Source organism: Bolinopsis microptera, chromosome 12 (genome assembly GCF_026151205.1).
Source record: "Bolinopsis microptera isolate Bmic1 chromosome 12, MBARI_Bmic_1.0, whole genome shotgun sequence".
Taxonomy (NCBI): domain Eukaryota; kingdom Metazoa; phylum Ctenophora; class Tentaculata; order Lobata; family Bolinopsidae; genus Bolinopsis; species Bolinopsis microptera.
Window position 1 is genome coordinate 7,785,584 of NC_087083.1, and position 18,170 is coordinate 7,803,753.

At 40.3% G+C, this 18,170-nt stretch overlaps 1 protein-coding gene across 18 annotated transcripts in view; it reads left to right on the forward strand.

Moving 5' to 3' along the window:
- LOC134824622 (uncharacterized protein DDB_G0284459-like) overlaps positions 1–18,170 on the forward strand; it is a 132,526-nt gene that overhangs the window by 86,996 nt on the left and 27,360 nt on the right. For 15 of the 18 annotated variants that reach the window (XM_063836550.1, XM_063836554.1, XM_063836559.1 and 12 more), the window contains exons 1-8: positions 2,039–2,306; positions 2,545–2,634; positions 2,856–3,020; positions 3,207–3,311; positions 6,673–6,821; positions 8,758–8,795; positions 10,129–11,355; positions 11,894–12,000. In XM_063836550.1, the coding sequence (XP_063692620.1) occupies positions 2,193–2,306; positions 2,545–2,634; positions 2,856–3,020; positions 3,207–3,311; positions 6,673–6,821; positions 8,758–8,795; positions 10,129–11,355; positions 11,894–12,000 (1,995 nt within the window). In that variant the 5' untranslated portion in view covers positions 2,039–2,192. Of the gene's footprint in view, positions 1–2,038; positions 2,307–2,544; positions 2,635–2,855; positions 3,021–3,206; positions 3,312–6,672; positions 6,822–8,757; positions 8,796–10,128; positions 11,356–11,893; positions 12,001–18,170 lie in introns of those variants that run through there. The other 3 variants (XM_063836568.1, XM_063836569.1, XM_063836552.1) reach the window with 2 other exon arrangements.

Here is an 18,170-nt window from a genome sequence, read left to right on the forward strand (position 1 = left end):
AAGTTTGCGACAAATGGTTCAAATGTAGTGAGTTTCAAGACTAATGGACAATGATCAGAGTATGATGTAAACTCTTTTACTTGGAGAGAGTTTACATGATCTCTTGCCCATGAGGTGATTACAAAATAGTCAACCACACTGCTTCCATTGTATTTGTGACAGGTCATTTTTCCAGTGGTGTCCCCAAGGGTACGACCATTAAGAATTTTGAGTTGGTTATTGATAACCATGTCAAGGAAGTGTTGGCAGTGGGGTTCAGATATTGTAAGGTCAGAATTGTTTCTTGGTTCTTCTATGTCGTGCTCGAGTCCAATGTCGTTATAGATGTCATGGATGGCAGGTGCATTACAGGAAAGGATATAGTCTGGGAGTTTTCCAGTTCTTGCATTTGCATCGCCACACATAATAACTTCTCCCTTTTGACGTAGTCTGATACAGATAGAGTCAAGAGCAGAGAAGGTATTAGCAGTATAATCTGGATTCTTCTTGACATAGGACGAGTATGCAGGGCTAATATAATAACATACCAAAAATAGGTCAAAATCAAGTTTAAAAAAGTTCTTGTCCAGTTTAACAACAATAATGTCATCAGATTCATTACAAAGCACACTAGAGACACCTTTTCTTAGGTCATTTTCAGCAAGAATGCAGACCCCTCCTGAGCGTGAATTTTTGCGGTTGCTATTAAAAGAGAGGTATCCTTCAATCTTAACTTGCTTCTTTGTTTCTTGAAGACAAAGAATGTTAGCTTGTTTGAGGATTGACAAAAATTCGCTATTTTCAAATTTGTTAGACCCGTCTCCTGTGCTGTCCTGGATGTTCCAGGACATCACAGCGACTTGATCTCGTGATACTTGTTTTTTCTTGAATTTTAGGGTTAATCTAACGCTCTGTAGGGGGCTGCTTTCTATGGGATCTCATACCAAAGGCACGGTATAGGCCAAGTTTAATATTCAAACAAAGTTTTTTCAAACCATACTCTGAGACATGAAGTTGGTCCTCCTTCAACGGGTTAGGAGAGTCTTGGGATGACTCAGCAGCAGAGATGGCACGGGAAAAGTTTCCAGTATTGTTTACAGTATATAGGCGGCGGTAAAAGTCACTTAAAACCCTCTTTTAGCTGAGACAAATTGGGTTATTTCTGAGACAAATTGGTTGGTAAGTTCACTGATTAATCCAGGGGTTGGGGTGGGTAGGGAGATGACAACCTTTGCACTGGAGCTCGAGAGGAGTTTATCGATGACTGATTTTGCATCCTCAATTGCTTTATGCTGCTCATTATATCCTCTAACTTTTCAAGTCTCTTGTCCATAGTGTTGAGTTCATTAGACAGGTTAGGGGGGCTGACACTACCTTTTTGATTGGAATTACTGTCAGAACATAAGACAAGTGTTTGGAGGTATAGCATTATGCATTGGCCAGTATTTGGGTGGAAATCTGGGCTCTTATAGTAGCCTGTAAAATGTTCGTTCACAGAGAGAATTGAATGGATTGCTCTTGCTGTGGCAGTAAATTTAGTAGGGTCTAGTGTTTTATCGGATAGCAAACCGGCTAGGTCAGTAATATTTTTTGGGGTGGAAGTTAAATTTTTCTCTAACTGAGGAGTAGAGTAAACAGTCAGTTAGAACATGAATTTCGTCCTCAGTGCCATGGATAGTAACCGGAGACCAGTGAGTGGTTGAAGTTTTTGAGGATGGCTTTGTGACAAAGTGGAGTTAGGCTCTGAAGCATCTCGTTGGATATCAAGTCGTTTGAGCAACTTTTACCTTTTTTGAGATTTTTGATGGCAGAGGCCACTTCAGATTCTGACATACTAATAAGTTTAAAAATTTATCAAACTTTATCCTATTTATAAATCTTTATTCCACTGGAAAGTTTGATTAGGTTTTTAAAATAGGATACTGATTGATAAATTTTTTAACTATTGTATTTTATAAATAATTAATGTTGGTGGGGAAATATTTGTTTTATATTTTTTCACATAGTGCAATGATATTTTGTAGACATGTGTGATGATTTGATGTCATAAATTTTACTTTACTCTACTTTACCTTGCTTATTCCGGCAAAAAGGGCCGGAAAATCAAAGTTTAAAAAACTATAATTCGTCTCTAGCAATATTACCATAACTATAGTTAGTCTAGTAATATTAACTAGGTAACCATAGTAACTAGCAATATTATCATAACTAGGATGCCTGCAGAGGTGGAACCTCCAGGCTGGATACTTAAATCATGGAACTGTTCTTTTGAGCTAAGCAATGTTACCACAACATTTGGAAAGGAGGACTCAGACTGTCTCATACCAGTAACTTTTGATTTTATTTTGTTACATACCAGTAACTTTCCATTTTATTCTGTTATGATTTAATCATTTATACATTAACTTGCTCTTACTTAACAGTAAGCAACCGCACAGGGATACAAAAGTGATGATTATTTTATTGAATACATAACAGTTATAATCCTCAAGATAATCTAATGAAGAAAGTAAAATTTCTATTTTATTACATACAATATTGTTTGTTCAGTGAGCCATTTTTCAGTTTCGAAGTGTAAGTAAACATCACGCAGTCATCGCTTGGGATCCTAGAAAGCAGAACTACAAAATCAAAGAGGCACCCTTTTCATTGGGGGTATTTATATTTTGATAATTTTCATATTTCAATTTCAATATTTCAATTTCAATGATGATTGAACTTTATATGACCCCCTTACTGTAGATTTGGAATTGATGTCTACATAAAGCCTCATGTAACAAAGTATAATCTTAGATGTTAGGCGTTGATTGTAAAAGCTGGGGGGGGGGGGGGGGGGGGGGGGGAAAGCTAACACTTCTATAATATATTCCTAACAGACGTTTGTTAATGATTCTCGAATTGGTGTAAGAACTATTGTAATAACGCTGGGAGACACCATACGGTTTGGGGCAGATTCTCCAACTTTTCGAGTTGAAGTGAAAGAAAAAGAAAAGGAGATTATTTCACCTCGAAAAACTCTCTCAACAGTTCATGATATTGAGGTTAGTAGATTTTGAAATATTTGCAAAGAAGCACTTCCATCTAAGAACTGCTGGGCGGAACCAAATCAATTTTTGCAGATCAGAACAATGTGGATGGTGCCGGTATGCTCCATCCTCATCAGGTTTGTGTTTTTGAAAACTTCACATAATTGTATCATACAATATAATATATACAAAATATTTCAGAAAGAAGAGTCGGAAGACTGGCCAGAACGGACTCAGAACCAGACAGTAGTCTCAAACAACAAACCCTTCGTTGTAACTCCCATAGCACCCTCCCCGCAATTAAAGGTTCGATTTAATTGCAAATTTGTTTGGTAGCTGAAAATTCATTACTTAAATCTTATTCACTATCATGTGAGATTCTTCTTCTTACTAAGAATTTCCGTCAAGATAACCCGTGCGAAGTGCATCAATTTTCAACACACTTATTAAAGATTATTCTAAATTTTCTTTAATTATTTCTTATTCATTTTATTCTAATTCTAATTTTAATCCAGATTCCATATCTAATTCTAATTCCCTCGAGAATAATTTCTCTGTATTCTAATTGTACAGCTCACAAAGTTCCTAGTAAGCATAGTGTTCACGAGGTTAAGTGCCTGCTTGTGGATAGCGCTGCTTGAGTGTCCTGCTTATTGATATTATATGCTAAATAAAACTGCACTTTTCTCTCATTACTACTCTCTGTATTAGGAAACCAGCTCTCTCTTATAACATTATCCTTATAACCGAGTTCAGTTTTACGTTTATTTTAACTTTATAAAAGTTAGGAACATTAATTGTAGAGTAAAATGACATGTGTTAGCTTTATTTAAAGTCGGGAACAGTTGTTAATATCACGTTAGTCGTGGAAGCACACTAATAAGTTAATCATTAGTGTCAGCCAATAAACACAGCTTAAATACTCCTTTATAAACACAGCGTAAATTTACTCCTGTGCAACATGCAAGCATAGTGTCTGCCTAAACGTTAAATACTTTGAATAGTTTACCTTCCAATGTGAAAATGTTGATGTGTTACAAGTCTGATAACCATTAAAAAACAGACGATAATAATATGTTGTCTGGTATATTATGTGCATAACTGAGATGCTGTATGCATAACTGGGATGCTGTGTGCGACGTGCGAAACATATCAGACTAATATTATCATAATGATGCTGGTGTGGTTCATTTTTAGTTTAAGGTCAGTGTTAAGTTAACTGTAATCAAAATAACACTCGACTGGCGACCACTTACGTCATGAAGTGAAAATAATAATAACTCTTTAGACAGATTACATGGAATGACGTACACAGCTATGTAATGTAGTATATAAATATATAGTATGTATGTGATAAGGTTTTCTTCTGCCAGAGGGAAGTGTCTTTTACAAAATATCGTGAAATTAAATTGTTTCGTTACCTCAGTAATTGTAATATAAGCTTCCTACAACACATTAATAATAAATTTAAAGTAACCGTTGGATAATACTAGTCAGAGTAAGTACCCTACATATAAGTTGGCTATTTATAACAATAATTCGCTTACAAACTGTGTAAGGGAGATCATTCATCAACATCATAAAAATATAATTTTAGATAATTCCATTGTTAAAACTTAAAATAGAACTAAAATATTAGTACGTAGTGTCATACAAGAAATGGCACGCTTACCTGGACTGAAGACAGCCGCTAATAGTAATAAGACACAGTACAGTAATCAACTTTATTACATTAAAATCACATTATAATTACATTACTAGGTCACTCAGGGCACATTAAATGTGATCAATAAATACAAACCTTCATAATATCTGCAACGTGGTGCAAGGTTGTAATAATAACAATGGTTACAGAGCAGCATTATTATAATATAATATAAAAACATAATAATATTATAATGTATCAGAACATATTATAATATATAAAAACATAATAATAGCATAAACAAATCAAGGTATACAGTTCTTGGAATAAAGTGATTAGATAAGACTACCTACCTATATTGGGGGGGGGGGGGGGGGGTACTGTGCTGACCTACCTATAGTGGGGGGGGGGATACTGTGCTGACCTACCTAAGCTATAGTGGGGGGGGGGGGGGGGGGACTAGGGGGGGGGGGTACAGTGCTGACCTACCTATAGTGGGGGGGGGGGGATACTGTGCTGACCTACCTATAGTGGGGGGGGGGGGGGGATACTGTGCTGACCTACCTATATTGGGGGGGGGGGGGATACTGTGCTGACCTACCTATATTGGGGGGGGGGGGGTACTGTGCTGACCTACCTATATTGGGGGGGGGCGGGGGGTACTGTGCTGACCTACCTATAGTGGGGGGGGGATACTGTGCTGACCCACCTATAGTGGGGGGGGGGATACTGTGCTGACCTACCTATAGTGGGGGGGGGGGATACTGTGCTGACCTTCCTATATTGGGGGGGGGGGGTACTGTGCTGACCTACCTATAGTGATTAGTGGGGGGGGGGGGGGGGGTACTGTGCTGACCTACCTATAGTGGGGGGGGTACTGTGCTGACCTACCTATAGTGGGGGGGGGGGTACTGTGCTGACCTACCTATAGTGGGGGGATACTGTGCTGACCTACCTATAGTGGGGGGGGGGGGTACTGTGCTGACCTACCTATAGTGGGGGGGGGGATACTGTGCTGACCTACCTATAGTGGGGGGGGGGGGTACTGTGCTGACCTACCTATAGTGGGGGGGGGGGGGGCAGTGCTGACCTACCTATAGTGGGGGGGGGGGGGCAGTACTGACCTACCTATAGTGGGGGGGGGGGGTACTGTGCTGACCTACCTATAGTGGGGGGGGGTACTGTGCTGACCTACCTATAGTGGGGGGGGGGGTACTGTGCTGACCTACCTATTGCTCTATTGAGGCTGTTAAAACTTGTAAGAAATGACACTATGTTGACGATTGAAAGAAAATGTTCTAATTTGTACTGAAGATTGGAATTTGTCGTGATAATTCAGAATATTTTAATCTATTCTAACTAAAATTATTCAGCCAGCATTAAGATTATTTTGTAAAGAATAAAACTTGAATTCAAAAAAGGTTGACGCTAGAACGGTTGCGATTACAATAATTTGACCTTGTTTCTATTTCAGCATGCTCCACTAGTAACCCTAACCACACTAGTTACCACACTAGTAACCACACTAGTAACCACACTATTTCAGCATGCTCCACGTGCGCCTGCAACTAAGATAACCTCACCTTGTTTCTATAGTAACCACAGTAACCACAGTAACCACACTAGTAACCACACTATTTCAGCATGCTCCACGTGCGCCTGCAACTAAGATAACCTCACCTTGTTTCTATAGTAACCACAGTAACCACACTAGTAACCACACTATTTCAGCATGCTCCACGTGCGCCTGCAACTAAGATAACCTCACCTTGTTTCTATAGTAACCACAGTAACCACAGTAACCACACTAGTAACCACACTATTTCAGCATGCTCCACGTGCGCCTGCAACTAAGATAACCTCACCTTGTTTCTATAGTAACCACAGTAACCACAGTAACCACACTAGTAACCACACTATTTCAGCATGCTCCACGTGCGCCTGCAACTAAGATAACCACACCTTGTTTCTATAGTAACCACAGTAACCACAGTAACCACACTAGTAACCACACTATTTCAGCATGCTCCACGTGCGCCTGCAACTAAGATAACCTCTTACGAGCCTCCTGATCTGCGGGATGAGTCTCCACTACTGCGCGCATCACGTGATCTCTCCATGTCTAGAACCAGTATTGACGATCTGAGGAACAACAGGGCATCTACCCCCAGGTTTGTGGAATATGGTACAGAAGTGTATTTTGTAGTAGAGCAGTATGTATAGTGGAGAGCAGTATCATGTATAGTGGAGAAGTACAGTGCGTATAGTAGAGAATTAGTGCAGAGTGTAATATCTGACAAGCCAATGTGACAGATCATGATTATTATATCTACTAGAGTGTTACGGTACTGTGCTGACTATAATAGTGGGGGGGAGGGGGTTCTGTGCTGACTATAATAGTGGGGGGGGGGGGGGGGGGGGTACTGTGCTGACTATAATAGTGGGGGGAGGGGGGTACTGTGCTGACTATTATAGTGGGGGGGGGGGGGGGGTACTGTGCTGACTATAATAGTGGGGGGGGGGGGGTACTGTGCTGACTATAATAGTGGGGGGAGGGTTCTGTGCTGACTATAATAGTGGGGGGGAGGGGGTACTGTGCTGACTATAATAGTGGGGGTACTGTGCTGACTATAATAGTGGGGGAGAGGGGGTACTGTGCTGACTATAATAGTGGGGGTACTGTGCTGACTATAATAGGGGGGGGGGGGGGGGGATTGTGCTGACTATAATAGTGGGGGGGGGTTCTGTGCTGACTATAATAGTGGGGGGTACTGTGCTGACTATAATAGTGGGGGGGGGGGGGTACTGTGCTGACTATAATAGTGGGGGGGGGGTTCTGTGCTGACTATAATAGTGGGGGGTTCTGTGCTGACTATATATAATAGTGGGGGGGAGGGCGTATTGTGCTGACTATAATAGTGGGGGGGGAGGGGGTACTGTGCTGACTATAATAGTGGGGGGTACTGTGCTGACTATAATAGTGGGGGTGGGGATTCTGTGCTGACTATAATAGTGGGGGGGAGGGGGGTACTGTGCTGACTATAATAGTGGGGGGGAGGGGGGTACTGTGCTGACTATAATAATGGGGGTTCTGTGCTGACTATAATAGTGGGGGGTGGGGGGGGGGGGGTTCTGTGCTGACTATAATAGTGGGGGGGGGGGTTCTGTGCTGACTATAATAGTGGGGGGGGGGGGGGTACTGTGCTGACTATAATAGTGGGGGGGGGGCGTATTGTGCTGACTATATAATAGTGGGGGGGAGGGGGGTACTGTGCTGACTATAATAGTGGGGGGGGGGGCGTATTGTGCTGACTATATAATAATGGGGGTTCTGTGCTGACTATAATAGTGGGGGGGGGGGGGGGGGGGGGGGGGTTCTGTGCTGACTATAATAGTGGGGGGGGGGGGGTTCTGTGCTGACTATAATAGTGGGGGGGGCGTATTGTGCTGACTATATAATAGTGGGGAGAGGGGGGTACTGTGCTGACTATAATAGTGGGGGGGGGGCGTATTGTGCTGACTATAATAGTGGGGGTTCTGTGCTGACTATAATAGTGGGGGGGGGGGGGGGTTCTGTGCTGACTATAATAGTGGGGGGGAGGGGGTACTGTGCTGACTATAATAGGGGGGGGGGGGGGTATCTGTGCTGACTATAATAGTGGGGGGGAGGGGGGTACTGTGCTGACTATAATAGGGGGGGGGGGCGTATTGTGCTGACTATAATAGTGGGGGTTCTGTGCTGACTATAATAATGTTGTAATCACATGTTGTAATCACATGTTGTAATCACATGTTGTAATCACATGTTGTAATCACATGTTGTAATCACATGTTGTAATCACATGTTGACTTAATCTGCTGTCTTGAGGTATTATACCGTGGTTAAATATATTATTATTGAGCCAGATCATCAAATACATGACTTATATTATCTTACCACTGTCAGATGTCCAGTCTCAAGTCATGAATTAATGTTATTGTCCCACCAATGTAATATGATATGGTATATTGTATAAACATTATTATATTGTATATAATATAATAATGTTAACATAAATATAACGTTAATCGGCTGTTTGTTATCTAACATATAATTCCCTGTTTCAGTTCTGCAAGCAGACCAGATAACAAAAGACCTATAAGAAGTACGTGCTTTCTTTCATCCTTTTAACTTTAAACTTTAAACTTAATAATGACTGTTAACTTAATAATGGCTGTTAACCTGATAATGACTGTTAACTTAATAATGGCTGTTAATGATGATACCTGTCCGGGTAAACTGTAAATCAAATGTTCGGAGTAATTCTATCAGTCAAGATTCTTGAGTTGTAGCGTGTAGGCTGTGTAGAATCTACACTGTAGAGTGTAGATGAACTGTAATAAACTCAACATTCTTCACCCTATATTTTCCATACCGTCAAGGATTTTGTACAGTCAATCAGATAATTGCTGCATGAGGAATCTAATGAGAGAGTTTTATAACAACATGATAATATGTGGTACCCAAGATAAGACCTTTAAATAGCTTTAAATTCTAGTAGTTCTAGTTTAAATAGTTTAAACAAGATACTGAGATGTTATTTTCTAGCTGGATAAGAAAGTGGACCAGGAAATGAGGTTAAGTCAGGTAATCAAATGTGAGCGGGTTTGATAGAGTGGAGCCTTATTGTTAATTGAATCTGAGTATTAGATCTTTATTTACACATAACTTCGGTACTCCAGAGATGGTTATAATATGTGAAAGGTTATTCTGCGGGTAAACTCCAAGAAATGAAGACCTTTTCTTCGCTTTTACTTCCTCGAGTGCACTTTCTCTTTGCTTAAACATGATCACATACATTTCTAGTAGTGGTATTAATTTCTTATATATAATAGGAAGTGGAGAGTTAAAAATACCATAAAACAGAACGATAATAAATTGTAATGACTCTTGTAACCCCCTACCCCCCTAACCAGAACGATAATAAATTGTAATGACTCTTGTACCCCCCTACCCCCTAACCAGAACGATAATAAATTGTAATGACTCTTGTAACCCCCTACCCCCCTAACCAGAACGATAATAAATTGTAATGACTCTTGTAACCCCCTACCCCCCTAACCAGAACGATAATAAATTGCAATGACTCTTGTAACCCCCTACCCCCCTAACCAGAACGATAATAAATTGTAATGACTCTTGTAACCCCCTACCCCCCTAACCAGAACGATAATAAATTGTAATGACTCTTGTAACCCCCTACCCCCCTAACCAGAACGATAATAAATTGTAATGACTCTTGTAACCCCCTACCCCCCTAACCAGAACGATAATAAATTGTAATGACTCTTGTAACCCCCTACCCCCTAACCAGAACGATAATAAATTGTAATGACTCTTGTAACCCCCTACCCCCCTAACCAGAACGATAATAAATTGCAATGACTCTTGTAACACTACTAGTTACCATGGTAACACTACTATTTGTACCCTCCCAGTGACGCCCCATCTACTAAACTCCCCGCCGCGCTCGCGCCGCGTCTCCTCTGCCAGTGTGGAAGTGAAGTCCACCACAACCCATCTGAAGACTCACCGTCGTACCTCCTCTGATAACGCTCTCTTAGACCCCTCTCTTAAACCTTCTGCAAAGTCACGTGATAATGTGAACAAGTCACGTGAAGGCAGACGGGGATCACGTGATAGCATATCACAGTCACGTGAGAGTCCCCATAAGTCACGTGAGAGTCCCCATAAGTCACGTGAGAGCCCCCACAAGTCACGTGAGAGCCCCCACAAGTCACGTGAGAGTCCCCACAAGTCACGTGAGAGCCCCCACAAGTCACGTGAGAGTCCCCACAAGTCACGTGAGAGTCCCCACAAGTCACGTGAGAGTCCCCACAAGTCACGTGAGAGCCCCCACAAGTCACGTGAAGGCAGACGGGGATCACGTGATAGTTTACAGAAGTCACGTGAGAGCCTGCAAGCCTCACCGTTTAAACAATCCCCGGTAATGTGGGAGATCCTGTCGGAGAGAAGTAGTTCCTCTCCTGGTTTACTTGACACTGATCCTGAGGATGAACAACTTTTGCAGAGTCTGTGTTTATCAGACACTGAGGAGCACTCTCCTAAAAACGAGGAGCACTCTCCTGAAAACGAGGAGCACTCTCCTGAAAACGAGGAGCACTCTCCTGAAAACGAGGAGCACTCCCCTGAAAACGAGGAGCACTCCTCTGAAAACGAGGAGCACTCTCCTGAAAACGAGGAGCACTCTCCTGAAAACGAGGAGCACTCTTCTGAAAACGAGGAGCACTCTCCTGAAAACGAGGAGTACTCCCCTGAAAACGAGGAGCACTCTTCTGAAAACGAGGAGTACTCCCCTGAAAACGAGGAGCACTCTTCTGAAAATGAGGAGCTTTGTCCTGAAGACGAGGAGGATTCATCTGAAGACAGAGAAGGTTTACCTGATGAGGAGGATTCATCTGAAGACAGAGAAGGTTTACCTGATGAGGAGTTGTTTGAACCACTCCCAGAGCCTAAAGCGTTTGCGTTTGTAATTGACGGGTCTGATATGGACATGACCCCGATAAAAAAGAAATCCCGACCTAAAGAACCTGCACTCGTGTTAGGAGATCTCTCCGAACTGACTAGATTCAGCTCAAAGTCAAAGGCCTTCAAGAAGTCGCAGGCGCGCATCAAGAATAAATATGATACAATGATCGATTCGTGTGAGTGAACAGTGTGATTTCAGGCATTTCAGGTGTGATTTTGTGCACTCGAAGGTATGTGTGATTAGAGCCCTAAGATTGTTACAGTCAGCACATAACGACCTATCTGCCTATCTCAGCATGACCTAATACACACAACTTTGATTCTTATCTCTTTTATTGTCTCGACGTTTCCTTTTTTTCTTCTCTCATTCGTAATTCCCCACTGTCGAGCCATTCTTTGATGAGCATGACTTAACACTTTCCCTAACTATTTTAAAAACATTGCCTATCATTTCAGATTATTGATAGTTTAAACTTACTCTCGTATTAAAAGCAAATATCAACACGGTTGGTCAGAAGTTGTTTAAATATTTTATACAGATATTTCAGAAATCAAGCATTGCATCATATACAAATACAACACCCCTCATTCCTCAATTAGCCATACTAGTAACCACACTAGTAGCCACACTAGTTACCAAACTAGTAACCACACTAGTAACCACACTAGTTACCACACTAGTAACCACTGTTTAACCCCTCCCTCTCCTCTCAGATAAGGGACCTAAGGGAAGTGCATTGTATGGTCAGCCTACTTGGTGGGGAGAAGAAGAAGATAACAGTCACCCTCCTTCAACACCTGATATCGTGCAGAGTCAGAGGGTACGTTTACACTCCTTACACTCCTTACACTCCTTACTCTCCTTACTATTTACACTCCTTACTATTTACACTCCTTACACTCCTTACACTCCTTACACTCCTTACACTCCTTACTCTCCTTACTATTTACACTCCTTACTATTTACACTCCTTACACTCCTTACACTCCTTATACTCCTTACACTCCTTACACTCCTTACTCTCCTTACACTCTTTACACTCCTTACACTCCTTACACTCCTTACACTCATTACACTCCTTACACGCCTTACACTCCTTACACTCCTTACATTCCTTACACTCCTTACTATTTACACTCCTTACTATTTACACTCCTTACACTCCTTACACTCCTTAATGCTTACACTCATCGTTTCACTCCTAGAACTCATTATTTCACTCACTCCTTGAACTCTATCTTATACCGGTTTACATTCCAGTTGATCTTACCACGTTTTTTCTACCCTTTACACAAAAAGGTGATTCACAAATTTACAATTTACATTTCACAGTAGTCAGTAGTCAGTGTATGTGTACAAGTATTTAACATACTGCAGAATACTGCAACAGATAAGGTGCTAGAAAACTACAAAAGTTTAAACATCTGCAGTCTGTCTTGTAAATACAACAATCAACACTCCTCATTCCACGTCTGAAGCTAAACTAGTTCACTAATCTCGCAATGTAACACTAGTAAATCACTTAAGTAATTCACTTAAATACCCTAAATTACGAGCTATAATTAGTGTCCCCCGAGAGGCCCGGTATAGAGAGGTTTCGCTGTATCATTATTAGAATGATATGACAGTTAAAATCCCAACAAATGTGCACGCTGTTTTTTATTTTGTTCTCTATGGCTATTCTTGTAGGCAGGGGTGGGGGCAGGGACAAAAGGAAATCGTGGCATGTACGGAATCGCGATTTTTCCCATTATTTGCGACAAATTTTATGTATAGTTTAATGTATAGTCTGTTAAAATTCGCGGTATCGCGATTTTTGGCCAAAATTATCGCGAAATCCTTTTGTCCCTGGGTGGGGGTGGGGGTGCAAGAGGAGGGGAGGGGTGTATGAATAGGGGTGGGGTAGGAAGAGGGGAGTGGTGTAGGAAGAGGGGGGAGATGATTAGAGATTTCAAACTCTTTCTTTAGTACCGAAAGAGCCCGGGAATAGAGAAGATAAGATAACCAACAAATAGTTCAAATAAGGAACTTCTTATCTTCTGAATACACTTTACTAAATACTGATTGCCTATATTTCACAATCTCTAGAATCCCCGCAAAGTTATTTAAATGATAAGAACTGCTCACAAGTTCCTCCCTACTAGAACTGCTCAGTTTGAGTCCAAATAAAGTCACAGTGAGAGTGTGTAAGTAGACATGTATGTGTTATATGTAACGGTGGACTTCTCTAGAATAACTCATCTTACTCAGACAACGACACGATGTGTGTCTAACAGGATACAGGATACAGGATACAGGATACAGGATACAGGATACAGGATACAGGATACAGGATACAGGATACAGGATACAGGATACAGGATACAGGATACAGGATACAGGATACAGGATACAGTATACAGGATACAGGATACAGGATACAGGATACAGGATACAGGATACAGGATACAGGATACAGGATACAGGATACAGGATACAGGATACAGGATACGGCATACGGGATACAGGATACAGGATACAGGATACAGGATACAGGATACTGTACTATATATATATATATAATGCACATTGCACCTGGCTTTACAAATGTGCACATGTGATAATGTTAATTGTATACTGTCCTGTAATACAGACTACTTATCACAGAGTGTATACTGTATAATATTATATATATACAGTATTCATATAAAATTACTCACCTCTACTATACCTACTTTAACTGTATTAACTCTCATAATATGGAGGCCCGGATCAAATGTACACTATTGACTTCTTTACTTTAACAAGTTTTAAAACTTATCAGCAATATTTGATGAGATATTTAAAGTGCTAAAGATTATACAAGTTAGTAGCAGGGAATAGTAGAGTATTAGCACTCTCTCGTTAGTGGCACAATGACATTTGTTTTCTGACCACTTTTAAGTGTTGCTTACTAAGGTAAACGTAACGTAAGTGACTTGATGCTGTTTTAAAACACTGTGATATTGAGGGTTAATGGGGAGCTGTGTGTGATATTGACAACAGCAAAGTAACATATTGTTAGCTAATAGCGAATGTGCAGTTCACTTCAAAGCTGCATCATATTAATGATCTAAAGTATGTTGATAAATTCAGCTTTAAGTTTTATTTGTCTCAAATTTTAGGATTATACTAGAATGTTCCTGTGTCCACTCATTTAGTGAGCATTGAGCACGTTATTGAATAGGATAGGAGGTAGGTAGAGTTACATTAAAAAAGATAACTGACAACTATTGTGTGGCAGTTAAAACACTTTAATTTCCGGACCATGTTTCCGGAACACGTGTTAAAACTCCGGATATAGAACTGAGTACAGTAGTGTCACTAGTTACCACACTAGTTAACACACTAGTTACCACACTAGTTACCACACTAGTTACCACACTAGTTACCACAGTAGTGTCACTAGTTACCACACTAGTTACCACACTAGTTACCACAGTAGTGTCACTAGTTACACTCCCCTCCCTCCGGATAGGTAGATAATGGGTGGGGTATATACTTTGTAGTGATATATTATGTGTAGTTGGAGTTTATAGTGTATACATAACATTGCACTGGTAGGGCTGTTATTTGTCACATAATAAAGAGTAGAGAGTCAGTAATCGACCGGGATTCCCGGCGCCGTGAAATCCCGGCACCGGGGGAGCTATTTCTTCCCGGCCCCGGCCGATTTTCAATTTTTGCCGGGAATTTTTGATCGAAATCGGCCTAAAACTTTCATATAAATCTTAAAATGGATTTTCAATTTTGAAAGGATGATGTCCAGAGTGCCAACTTTCAGATCCTAAGTCCTGAAAAGTTCTAACTTGGCCGTGGATTTATTAAATTCACGGCCCCGGCCCCGGCCAAATTCCAGAACGGCCAATTCCCGGCCCCGGCAAAATTTGGACATTCCCGGCCCCGGCCCCGGCCAAATCCTACCCACGGTCGTTTACTGTAGAGAGTAACTTAATATAGTACTGGAGCTTAATATCATGTTATATAATATATATACGTCTCAATCATTATGGACTACTATTTTGGGCTGAATTCGAACTCACTTCCTCGTTTTAAGGACGGTACTAGTCGGTATATACTTGATAATATGAAGATATGAACCTGGTTTCACTCGATATAATATTAATACGCCGAGATAGTGGATATATAATACAGATAGAATATAGCTGTGGATTGTATTTACTATTGGGTCTAGTGATGAAATTATTTATGTAGCTTCGGATGTGGAAATTTGTCTGCTTCGGATGTGGAAATTTGTCTACTTTGGATGTGGAAATTTGTCTACTTCGGATGTGGAAATTTGTCTACTTCGGATGTGGAAATTTGTCTACTTTGGATGTGGAAATTTGTCTACTTCGGATGTGGAAATTTGTCTACTTCGGATGTGGAAATTTGTCTACTTCGGATGTGGAAATTTGTCTACTTCGGATGTGGAAATTTGTCTGCTTCGGATGTGGAAATTTGTCTACTACATCAGCTGTCACTCTGATGAAGTAATCCTCTAGTTGTCCTCTAGTTGTCCTCTAGCTAAAGGGATCATTTGGGACACTTTCCAATGGAGTGATCCATTGTTTCATCTTCCGTGAGGCAGTGAGGACATGTTATTGAAATTCTTGTTCTGCTATATTTACTAGAGTTATTAATATAACGTTCTTGTTTACTAGACATTGTATCGGCAAAGTCTGACATTTGTATAAGCTCAAAGAGTTAATACCGCACACACAATTATCTAGTTATATTTCCCCAACAATACAAGTATTAAACAGTGGTCCTAACTATTAAGTAATATATAACCAGTAACTGATTACTAGGCCCCAATTACCCTACCATAGAAACATCTGGAATGTTCGAGTGTCAATTACACACTAAATGTATACAGTGTACACAATATATACAGTCCCTAATTACACACTAAATGTATAGAGTGTACACAATGTATACAGTCCCTAATTATACCATATATGGTACGGTGCATTTCCTGGTTCTAAGTTGGACTATAGATCTACCAGGCTGTATATACTACTAGTACTATAAGACCCATTATATATTACTGTGTTACTGTGAGAGCATCACATAGAATCATAGAATAACACACGATATTGTAATTTACAGAGAGCTGAGACCTGCATTAATTAAACAAACTCTATATTATATAATATATTTGTTTCTTCAGTGGATCAGAGGTATGATTTATGAAATACACGATACACATTAGTGTAGATAGCTGACCTATTATTTTTAATCTCGAGCTCTTAAATTTTCCGACTTATTAAGACAGCGGTTTTTAAACCTGTATACTTAATTTGATATTAACATATCATTAATATTAACATATCGGTGCAGTTAAAAGTAAAACTATGTAGGTATGTTTTGTAGCTATGTTTTGTTGATATGTTGAATCCTCAGGGGACTAATCGTTATCATTTTATTTTTGAAAACCAAATAGAATAATATATAACATTTATATTTACAACAACGTACATTTATATTTACAACAACGTGTATATATGGATAAGATTTTTATCATCAATTCATTGATTCCGTTGGACTCCTAGTTAACTAAACGTTGATACAAAGCATGCAAACTCAAAGTCGCTCTCACAACTTTTGTCAACTGTATTGACAGAAGATCTGGTTCCTCTTATACACAGGAGAACCAGCTTCCTGATAAAAAAGATAATTTACATCTTAAACAAGAATTGCGCCCGTTGTTTCGTTTTGGCGGACGCTAGATTTCCATTTCACTATAACTATTAATATAAGCTCTAATCAGCTCACCTTATAATAATAATATTGAAACATCAGTAGACTACGCGTGCCACATTCAAGTTGGGCTTATAACAAAATACTATACATTACTAGTATACATTAAAATACGCTCGTGCCGCGCATTCATTGACCACAGACTAGCTATACACCACATCTCCGCAAGCAATCCCCGTGCGCGTGCGCGCGGCAAGTTGACATGGTAACGAACGGAAGCAAGTAAGTAAGGAACACGACATATATTTGACCCACCTACCGCTATCTCAAAAATCCTCGTTTTTCTGCAAAAACGTCCATTCGTAACCTTTCACTATTGCCTTTTTTCAAAAGGGTGAAAAGGAAAAAATTAACAACATCTGAATAGTTCTGTTGAGTCTTATGAGATATTTTCTCACACAATAATCTAAACAAGAATTTCGCCGCGGTTAAACCACGCAAGATCAATTTTCCCTACCATGTACTTGTACCATTAATTCTTTTGAGTGAAAAGTGTGACTGGAAAAAAGTGCACCATATTTACATAATAATTAATATGTTTTTTATAAACGAGTGGGATTCGTGCATGGTAAAAATTGACGATTTATTTGTCCAATGCAGCGCCGCGCATCAACAATAAATGAATCCAGAAAATTGCGGAAAATAACTTTGCGAAGGAGTAATTTCACTGTAATTAATTAACACATGGCTAGCGTCGCGCGCAGCATAACAGACGCTTCCTATACACTTAATTATAGGGGACTGGTCTATATTGCGAAGGAGCAGACTTTTTTCATCACCGCAGGTCCATCGGGCCACCTCATATATCCAAACCCGATTACTTATTCCCTACGATCTTTTTGCCTTCGGCAAGAGTAGGGAAAAAAATGTCCTTGCTTCTGGCCCGCTGCCACCCGTTACAGAGTACACCAGTGGACAAAAACTCCCATGTCCGACATTTATAATTCTCTCGTTATATAACCTCCGCTTCTGAGTCTCAGCTCTCTCGTATATTTTTCCCGTTGATTATGAGAGATAAGACTCAGAATTGGGATTGAGAAATTTTATGTTATAATGAGATAAAAAATAATTGCTCCTTAATCAACTATAGCAGTAAAACTAGCATTGTAGGTACAATACTAGCAACACTATAGCAGTAGAACTAGTTGTCATAGCAACACTATAGCAGTAGAACTAGTTGCTATAGCAACACTATAGCAGTAGAACTAG